The sequence below is a fragment of the Callionymus lyra genome, chromosome 5 (genome assembly GCF_982586985.1).
Source record: "Callionymus lyra chromosome 5, fCalLyr1.hap1.1, whole genome shotgun sequence".
Classification (NCBI taxonomy): Eukaryota; Metazoa; Chordata; class Actinopteri; order Syngnathiformes; family Callionymidae; genus Callionymus; species Callionymus lyra.
In genome coordinates this window covers 21,622,484-21,633,442 of record NC_141822.1, presented here as the reverse complement: position 1 = coordinate 21,633,442, position 10,959 = coordinate 21,622,484, and the positions used below count along the sequence as shown (strand labels likewise).

Sequence of the window (10,959 nt, the reverse complement as noted above, 5' to 3'; positions counted from 1 at the left end):
CGTAGATTGTTTTTTGAATTAAAAAAAAGAAGCAATATGACAAATCTAAAATATATACTTTGTAGTTGGTACTTGTAGATGTGAAACTCTGTTAAAATGTAGGAACGTATTGAGCAGATGCAAACGTTGCATTGCTATATAAGCTTGTCATCAAAACATTTAAACATTTATTTTATTTATGAATATACAATTCATCAATGCGTCCATTTAGAGACGCACATAAAAGTGTCTCTATCTATGTGAGACATATATAAAATGTGTATCCTCAGTACCCCAGTGTTCCGATGGATTCTTCTATCAATGTGAAGTTTATCCCCAGTTTGTGTTTACCCAACAATTCCACCGGGAGGAATTTAAGTGAGTGACCTTGTTTGGGATTACTCTGCACACATGGGCACCTTTGTGGCCTGGATGGCGTGTTAGACCCTAAGCAACCTCCCGTTTCAACCTTCAAGTTGTATTTATAAAATCCAGCTTCTTTCCCTCCTGTTGCTTTCCATCCACAGTGTTTAAAAAATGACATATCGGTGGACATGGTTCAGCGTGCAAACAGGACCTCTGGCCATCATCCTAACCTTCTCTCCAAGGGATGCTAGACAGCTTTAAATGTGCCATTCTCCCGCTGCCCCCTCAGGATCAGCTGCCATATGAATAGCTTAAAATACTATCAAATGTGTGGACACTGGAAAATAATCTATATATACAGTCGGTAAAAAAAGTCTTCCTGTCTGTTTGTCTGCAACTGGCAGACCTCACTGTCCTATAGACTTCTAAACTTCTTAACAAAATTTCCTGCAATTTCAGGATAAGGGGCACAAGACCCCCATGAAAATTCAAATTATTACATTTAAAAAAAAATTAAAACAATATCTAATTACTTTTAAATAACGATGAATTCTATAATTCTCTTTTTGGATTATTTTATTTTCATTTTTATTATTCTGTTTTGGTGGCATTTCTATCTCGCTTCCTTTTCTAAATACCCTTCGTAAAGTAAACCTAGTGAAAGTGATTTATTCAGACAATGGCTGATCATTAAATCCAGGCAACACTTTCTACGAAGGTCTCTTTTATAAAACACTACGAGAAAATTCCTGAGATATTATAAATCGTTTGTAAAGCTTTATAGAATAAGTTATGATGGCTTTAAACTGCCATGTCATGTTACTCTAGAATGTATTAAGTATTACAAGTGCTTTAAGTAAATTGAGAACACTCTTATATTCACAAAATAGTTAGAAATACTGCAATAAAATATATTTAAATCGACCTAATACAATGTTATTTGTAATTACATAGTAACTACAAGGCACTTAACTTCAAGGTCTTAACATCCACCATGTATACTGTTCTGCTTTATGAAACTTAAGTTTACAAACACGATTATAATCTGTCATAACGTCATCTATGAAGTGCTATTAATGCATAAGAATCACTTATTAATGCATTTGTAACGCATTACAAACGAGAGCTTTATTGAAAGTGTTTTTTAAGAGAGTTTGTTTAGAGTTCTGTCACACATCTATTCCTGATGATTCCATGTTGAGTAAGTAGACACCCTGGATGAGTTAGCTTGACATAACTGATCAACTGGGAATTGAGCTGCACACGAACACCACATTACTGTACGTGAGTGTCACTGACATATAGAGCAGGGACTTCTTTCCATCTCATGGGCATTTAAGTCTATTTATTTGTGCACTCTGTAGAAGCCATTACTTAATATAACACTCACCCAGACATGCTTTGATATAGTTTATACCATTTTTATTCAAACATTAGATGAACGAGGTCACATTGCTCCTCTGAACATCATGAGGCATGACAAATCAAACCCATGTGTCTGGAGTCAAAAACAGGTTCATGGACTCACATCTAACCCTTGACTTGAATTCAAAGTAAGTAAGTAAGTTAGTAAGTAATTTTTATTTGTATAGCCCTTTTCCAGACCAGGGTCACAAAGCGCTTAATCAATCAAAACAATACTCAATAAAGTATATACTTTAAAGATCAAGATAAAACTGATAACTCAGCAGGAGTTCCAGAAAATCAAGGAAAAGCCTGAACAAATAAAAGCGTCTTAAGATGTTTCTTGAAGGAGTCAGTAGATCCATCAAACACAGAGAGAGAGGAAGATCGTTCCAAAGCTTAGGAGCAACAGCCTGGAAGGATTTCTCTCCTCTGGTCCGGAAGCATGTTCAGGAACCATCAGTAGATTCTGATCCACAGACCTCAGAGCCCGAGCTGGGGTGTAAGGCTGGATCAGATCACTGATGTAAGGAGGAGTCTGACCATGAATAGAGCTGAAAGTAACAACCAGAATTTTAAAGTTGATCCTGAAAAAAACTGGAAGCCAGTGAAGAGTTTTAAGGAGAAATGTGAGTTCTTCTACATGAGCGGGTTAGAATTCTCGCTGCAGAGTTCTGAATCAACTGCAGGCGAGAGAGCTCCTTCTTGTTTAGACATGAAAATAAACTGTTGCAATAGTCCAGACGAGAAGACACAAACACATGGATTACAAGCTCCAGATCATGTTCCGACAACATAAGGTTCCATTTCACTCGAATTGGGTCATTAATGAATGTTAGGGTACGTTTATGAACGTCAATGCTTCAAATTTCGACATATAAACAGGGAAAAAATGTTTTTTTTTCTTTATTTTGAATTTCTCCCAAATGTATTTTAAAAGTTGTATATATTTTTCTAATCAAACTTATAATTAATGTAGCTAATGTTTACCAAACTGTGTAACTCACATTGCCTCACAACCAGAAGAAGTTTTAAAAAAAACACTTATTAACATCAGATGTGGCGTTTAATTGATGAGCCCCATGAGTGTCTCCACTGTACAGATCAAATCTGGGAATTTGTAGGACCCAGGAGCGCTCTCGGCCCCCACTTCACCTGTTCCACATTTCTCTTGCTTTTTTTTTTTTTTAACTTTGGGGATGTCTTCCATCGGACCCCAGTGATCAGAAGCAAAAAATCCCTTCAGCAATGCGTTGCTCCCAAGCCTGCAGCCTGCTCATCCTCGCCGCCGCCGCCGGCGCCTCCCTGGCCGAGATGGTGTTCCGGTGCCCGGTCTGCACCGTGGAGCGCCAGGGGTTGTGCCCGGAGCCCGGCGAGCCCTGCGCCGAGATCGTCAGGGAACCGGGTTGCGGCTGCTGCCCCGTGTGCGCCCGCCAGGACGGCGAGACGTGCGGCGTGTACACCCCGAGGTGCGCCACCGGGCTGAGGTGTTACCCGACGCCCGACTCCGAGCTCCCTCTGGAGCAGCTGGTGCAGGGTCAGGGCCAGTGTCGGCGCAAAGTGGACCCGGAATCCGCAACCACCACCAGCAGCAACGTGGAGCCAAACAGCGGTCAGTCCCTCTGCCATTAATTTTTAACAAGTGTCTAGACTGCAGTCAGAAAAATAGATTGAAAAAAATTGGATTGAAAATAGGTTTTTAACATTATTATAACAACATAAAGTTAGTTTTATACCCCCTGTCATTTAGGAAATAAACTATATAAATACTCAAACATTTTTATGGGTGTGTGTGTGTGTTTGGGAAAGAAGGTCTGAAAAAAAGCATGTTCTTTGGATCCTCCCAGTGTACATGCCGTGAATGGAAACAAAGTGCTGTCCATGTTGTTAACAGTAGCTTCCCAAAAAAAAAAAAAAACAACTGCCTCAACAAAGAACAAAGTCTGCAAAATTCCCCAGAAACCAGCAGGGACTCACACAAACATCACAGTATTGATGCTGACCATTCCACGCAGGAGTAGATAGAAGAGGTGCAGGAGGAATGCTGCATTGATTGAGAATAAAGACGAATCCTAAAAAACATTAAGTTGGATTCACTACATGGAGGATGACAATGGGTCAGAGCTCATCCAGACCAGGAGGCTGACGGGTCACTGGGACCAAGGAGAGCCATTACCAGATGGTTACGTGACTATAAATGGCCAGCGAGTGTCGGTCGTGTATAAGCCGTGTTGTGATTTCTACTTGTGTCCAAATCCTTGCCTTTGTCAGAGTTTACCTCCAGACTGACATGTTTATTTTGGCACCCCCGGCTCTAGGAACGTAGCAAAACTAACGGAGATGACATTTAGAGAGATGCTCTTCTCTGTCCGCACACTTGACCACCAGGACACGTTCACACACTGAAGGAAAAAGCTGTGTTTCTTGCAAACATGGTGTCATTTGTTCTTTTGTTGAATGTCACACACACACATACAGTCGCTTTTAAATAATTATATATTTAAATAATAAATAAAATAACATTTTAAATAATAGGATTTATCAAACTATTTTTAGTTAAAGTTACATGTATGTCTGTCTCAAAGACTTTCCTAAACACTACAAGAAGTTTTGACCTAAACCCTTGATTTAATCTCTAAACCTTATGTAGAAGTTTTTTTCAACCACTCATAATTATGTTTATTTTGGTGCAATGAAAGATAATAACAGTTTGTTCCATCTTCCCTTTTCCAAACTATGTGAATTTCCCTGCATAGGTAGAGTTAGTTTAAACATGGATGCTTTTACTGGTCAAGTTAAAAAAGCGTTCCTAGTGCTTATTTTTGAAAAAACAAAAACACGTTCTCTCCATGACAGCCTTAAACAAACTTCTTTATCTTTCGGGATTAAATACGAATGCACCATATAAGCTTTTATAGATGTTTTTATTATAAATCCTGTAATCCTTTGTGTAAGTTATACAAGGACGATTGTGAAAGGATTGTGGTTGAAGGTTGACCGACTTTTATACAAGAAAAAGTGTTTAAGTCATTTAAATACTATTGTTAAATTAAATAAAAAATCAAATTTCACATTGATGGGTTTATAAGGTTTTAGGTCCTCAATTTCAAAAGCCCCTAGATGGCACTATTTGCTCTATAAATTAAACTTCACATCTTTGTTTAAATATGACCTACTGATCCCTGGAAGTTACATGAATGTATCATGAAACTTGTTCTTCTCTTTTAAAACTAGGAATCGCCAAATGAAGTACATCATTTTATCATTTAAAATAAATCCAGAGGCCTCGTCTACTAAAGGGGTTATACGCACAAAAAATGTGCTGAGCCACCTTTAACGTTACAGTTCATTTGTATAAATAATGAAAAGAGCAGTAAAAAGTTTGTAATTCCTTTGTAAGGTCTGTAGGCCTCACTAGTCACGTTGAGATGTTCACATCAGAGTTACATTTACGATCAATATTGATCATAAATTAACACACGTAGTTGTAGTAACACGAGTAGATTTTCAATTTGTCACAAACTTATTAATATATTCTCATTCACCAAATTGATGATCTGTATTTATTTATACAACATCGCTCTTTTTATGCTATTCAGATAAAAAATTTAAAGGAATTATGAGCTTGTTTTTATAATATAAAAAAGAAAATGATTTGCTTCTGATACTTCAAGTCAACCAAAGTCATGAAGATTTTTGTGAAACAACATTTGATCAAAGTGAAGCTGCAGAATGAGAGCAGCTACCCACACACACACACACACACACACACACCCACACACACACACACGCACACACACAAAGAACTTGCGGGAATTACAAACTTTTTACCGCTTTTTTCAGTATTGACACATATGGACTTTGATGTAAAAGGTGGCTCAGCACGTTTTTTGTGCGTATAAACCCTTAGTCCTGGGATCTTTTAACTCAAGAGAATAAAACAAAGTCAATAATCTGTTTGAAGAAAAAAATACTTCGAAAGGGAGATTATGAATAATGTTTTAGTGTGCAAAATGAAAACTTTTACCAAATATATTTGCGCCATTTAATCTCTATCTTGAAAAAAAACCTTGCAATTGCCCATTTCTTAAAATGATTTGTTTGGTAAACATCCAAAATAAATGGGATTATTTTTAACTACCTTACTTCACCTTCGGTTTTTAAACTACCTCTCTTTTTAGTTTATTTGATGAATCTCTTGTCTGTTCCCATAATCATTCGCTGAGCCGTTGATTCTTTCTCCAACTTCAATACTTTCCGGGTGAATTTGGATTCATATGAAAACTTTTGAAGTCTTCTACATGAACACTCCTGATGGTGGCTGAATAGCTCGGGAAGAAGCAGTGGAGGGAGAGCCTAGTGCCGTCTGACACAACATTGTGATTTAGTCCCGGGCATTCCTCTGTACCTGGTGTCCAGACTGGGCCCTGAGAACCGTTATAGCTCAGAGATAATCCTGGGCCATGCCCCTCCAAAAACACAGGCTTTGGTGCCATCTCACCTCAGGGCACCGACATCACGTGGACTCCACAGCAGAATGATTCAACAGGCGGCCTGAGTGGTCATGGCCAGTGGCCAGTGGAGATGAATTGAAACAAGTATAGAAATATTGACTCTCTATACTCAGATTTTACTCCTGATGTTTGTGTATTCAATGAAGGCCCAGCTTTACATTTGTTTTCCCATCACGGTCGCATGTTTGACCTCATTTCCCTTTGTCTCATTAGGTCATAGAAACAACTTAAGCCGACCCTGACACTCACTATGAGTCGAAACAAAAAGTCACATTTCCAAAAAAAAAAGATTATTAAACAGCTCTTCTACACCAGAGCTGGTGGTTCGGATCCAGAATGCAGGAAACCTGGAGGAAGAGCAGAGTTCACACACATGTATTGATGAGATGAAGAGATGAAAAGTGCGCACCAACAGCAGGGTGGAGTTCATTGAACAGAGCAGAGTTTACCACACATGTTGTGCAACGAGGAGCCAAAGGTCTTTTGCTTTCTCTGCGGAGGTTGCAGCCAAGTGTGTCGCCTGTTGAACTGCCAGCTCCCAGATCACCCCTAAAGAGACAGAGAGAGAGTTGGAAAATATAATAATAACCTTAGAATATTATCTATACTATACGTGTATGATTCACTTTATGCTGATTTTTTAAAGAACGACATCACATTAGTGGTTCTTGCTTGTTTAAAATCAATATCTGGGTATGTTGCCATAACATGTGACCTCTCAGAGAAGGTTTTAAGGGACAGAGCAACTCGATCAGGTCAAAGGAAAGCGGGAACAAGAGGGGCAGAAGACACCCCCTGAAAATCAAATTGTGGCCAATTCTGATAAAATTACATGAAAAATATTTCCAGAATTTTGGATCCTATAGTAAATGTCAAGGTGGTGGACAGGAGACGCTCTTGAAAAATAAAACAGTTCCAATTTCAATTAATGTGTGTGTGTTTAAACAGAAAGAGACAAATACACTACCTAGATGTGAAGGAGTGAGGGACCAAGGAGAGTTATTTGCTTTGATAACCCTTTCAGTCCCCAGTGATGAACACACTTTAAAGTGACTAGAAGTTCATCAATGTGAAGTGGGTTTTGGATTTAGGGAATTTCTTGTGGTGTTTGACCTGAGGGATAATTATGGTATACAGTCTGAGGTAACCAGGGATGATCAGTCTGACTGCTGCTGAATAAAAAATCTTGGTTCGGCCTGTCTTGGCGAACAAGAGGTTACGGAAGTGGATTCTATTATGACACGATAATGGTCTTCACTCCTCCAGCCAGCTGTAATCACGCCCACTTTGGATTTGAATTTTTGACACGTGGTGACAAACCTCAATGCTTAGCCAATCACAGCAGAGTGGGCGTGGTTATGGTAAACAAGATTTTATCTCCTGTGGGCGGGGCTTAAGAACATTTTGTAATGTAAATATTTCAATGAAAAGTCTTGTTTTGTACAAACAGACACATACTCCTGAGTACAATAAAGGTTCAAGATTAATTTATCACACACTTAAACCAACACATTAGTTGTCCTTTAAAGTGATAGTTCACAAAAAAATTCAAACTACACACATTTTCTACTCACCCTCTTGTCGACTAAGGATTGGGATTATTTTCAGAGTTATCCCATCCTTTTTATAGTTATAGGCGAAAATGCATTTTCATTTTAGTGAAACGAATGATGGTTAGTAGTCTTCATCTTCATCTTTGTTTAAAAAGAAACACTTAAAAACATCCATTGGTTTTTACCGAGTTTTCAGAAGTAAGGACAATGATGTCAAAATCCCTGACGTCCGATGTCATGACCTTTGAGGTGGACAACACTGAAGACACTTTTATTTGTGCAGGCTTTTCCTTGATTTTCTTTTCCCTAGACTCCTGTGTTGTTATTTTATTGAGTATTGTTTTTGATTGTTAAAGCACTTTGTGACCCTGGTCTATAAAAGCGCTCTACAAATATAATTTACTTCCTTACTAGCTTACCTTGGTGCTGAGTTGGTGTTTAGACACCTGTGGTGTTACTTTTTGATCCTGGGTGGTACCCCTGGGCCTCAAGCCAAACCTGGTCCATGTCCCAAAACAAATGAAGAAGGTCTTTGGCTTTATGTCTGTGAGATACACAAAATGTATCACAGCTTGTGAAATGTAGAAACTAATATGTATGCAACTCCATATACCCACCAGCAGAGAGCGCTCAGATTTAGTAGAAAGTGGACTATTTCTAGCTCCACGTAGAGAACATTGAAAAAACTAATCAAATAATGTTTTATGTTAGATGTTTGTAAACATATTGAATTTCTGACTAAATAAGGATATGAAAATGGCTGAGTCTGTGCATCTTTTCAATTTGAAAACGCATTTTTACAGCTTTTATGTGATGTCGCCATTAGAACTCTTCACTGGATTCATCAATGGGTTTTTACTTTCTTTCCATCATTTACTGTTTCAATTTTATATCTTAATATTCATTTAAGTGATATATTTATTTTAACTGGATTTTTTCTATATATATATTGTGTCACTATTGTTATTATGACACTTTTAAATGACTGTTTTTTGTTTTTATATAATTATCATATGGCATTATTGGTCTGAAACCTGCTATATAAATATAATAATAATAATTAATATTATTAATATCTTCACCTGCGATGGTTCTTTGTGGACAGACGAGGCAGTTCTGCAGCAGCAGCCAGATCAAGGCGTCAGCGACATCCCAAACATCCACAAGTCAAGTGATGACCTGACCAGGCTGGGCCCAAAAGAGAGTGCTGTCCGTCAGCACCGCCAGGAGATGAAGACGAAAATGAAGACAAACAAAGTGGAGGAGGTGAAACCAACGCGACTCAAACAAGTGAGTGACTTTCGATTAAAGATCAGTCGCTACATTCTGACCACTCAGTATCATCTGTATTTTATTTATAATTGAAACATTCAATGCAATCTAATAGTACAATGTTTGCTCTGCAGTTGGTAATACCTCAGACAGTGCTTGCTTTTTAAACCTAGAGAGTCTCTAAGATATTCTGGGTTCATCCAACTGAGCAGAAAAAAACCCCCTCTATGCCGTACCAATGACGTGTATGTTCCTTTTTTCCATAATATAAACTGTACTTTTTAATTACAAAAGGTTAAGGCAGGGTTCAACAAACACTCTTTCATTTCCCCCATGGTATTACCCAAATTATGTGTGGGTCACTAAAAGGTAATGGCTTCTACAGAAACTGAAAAATGAGGTCATTGAGGTTTTAATTTAAAATAATGCTAACATACGTTATGTTAATATATCTGCATTTCTTTGTGTGCGTTTGTTTACAGACTCAGTGTCAGCAAGAACTGGACCAGGTCCTGGAGCGTATATCTAAGATGCCCTTCAGAGATAATCGAGATCCACTGGAAGATCTGTACGCTTTGCACATTCCAAATTGTGACAAGAGGGGGCAGTATAACCTTAAACAGGTGAGATGGACTATAAAACACGTTGTTTTTAGATAGATGGATGTATGGATAGATCTATAGATATATTTATGTATTCATATTTTAAGATGTAACTGAAAACCAGTAGAGTGTATGTTTTCAAAATCTTGTAATACTTATTTTTCTTGTGTTCCAGTGCAAGATGTCCCTTTACGGTCAAAGGGGTGAATGTTGGTGCGTTAACCCCCACACTGGACGACAGATCCCTTCATCCCCTACTGTGAGGGGTGACCCCAACTGTAGCCAGTACCTCAGTGAGCTGGAGCTCCCCGATATGGCCCAGATTTAGAGTATCCAATAGCAGAAGCGTATGAACAACTGGGTTAAGCTAAACATGATTTGTCTGTGTTTGTATGACTTTAGAACTAAGAAGAAAATAATTGATAGGGTTCGTTGCTGTTAGTCTTTCATACATGCTTATGTTAGAGATGTTTTATTTGTCTTACAGACGACTTTGGTGACTTTAAGACCATTAGTTGAACCATGTGTATGGATATTGCCAGTTGAGAAACACATGTTTTTTTTTTAGCATAATTTAAGATAAAGTTAACCATTAAAATGATTAACAATCTTAACACGTTTTAGAAAATTTAATTTCACATGTACCTTTTAGCATTTTTTAATATTTCACCATTTCTTAAGGTTATCTATTCTCTATTAGTGGAGTGGATCAAGTAACCATCATTCACAATATCCGTTGTGTTTCACATTACAGCAATAAACATGATTCTTGTATTCTTAATGTCTCTTATTTACTATTAACCGCATATTAATGCGTATTTAATATTTTGTGTCAATTACGTCCCACAAATTGTGAGAAGCTGAATTTCCTTTGGTCATCAAGTTATAATTTCCATGATGTTTTTACTTCAACTGGTGAGTAGGTGTGAGTAGTCCGACATGAGGGTACTCAAAATTGGGGTGTGGGCAGTCACAGTATCCGGAAGTACTAGTTCAACACTGCAGAAAACTGACCAGAGACTCTTTCCCTCAACTGAGAAAAATCTCTAAATTTAGGAAAATGTTGTCACAGCATGATCTGGAGCTTGTAATCTATGCGTTTGTGTCTTCTTGTCTGGACTATTGAAACAGTTGTCTCAATTGCTCCTGAGACTTGCTCTAGTAGAAGAACTCACATTTCTCCGATCCTTAAAACTCTTCACTGGCTGCCAGTTTCGTTCTGGATCAACTTTAAAATTCTGTTTCTTACTTTCAGAGCTGTTAATGGTC

At 38.0% G+C, this 10,959-nt stretch overlaps 1 protein-coding gene across 1 annotated transcript; it reads left to right on the top strand.

Annotated features, from left to right (window-relative positions):
* The first annotated feature begins 2,947 nt into the window (after positions 1 to 2,947).
* On the top strand, positions 2,948 to 10,559 carry igfbp2a (insulin-like growth factor binding protein 2a). The gene is made up of 4 exons (XM_087792540.1): positions 2,948 to 3,361; positions 8,922 to 9,106; positions 9,571 to 9,711; positions 9,866 to 10,559. Exons 1-4 carry the CDS (start codon positions 2,998 to 3,000, stop codon positions 10,016 to 10,018), a joined length of 843 nt encoding a protein of 280 aa, XP_087648666.1. The 5' UTR covers positions 2,948 to 2,997; the 3' UTR covers positions 10,019 to 10,559.
* The last annotated feature ends 400 nt before the right edge of the window (positions 10,560 to 10,959 follow it).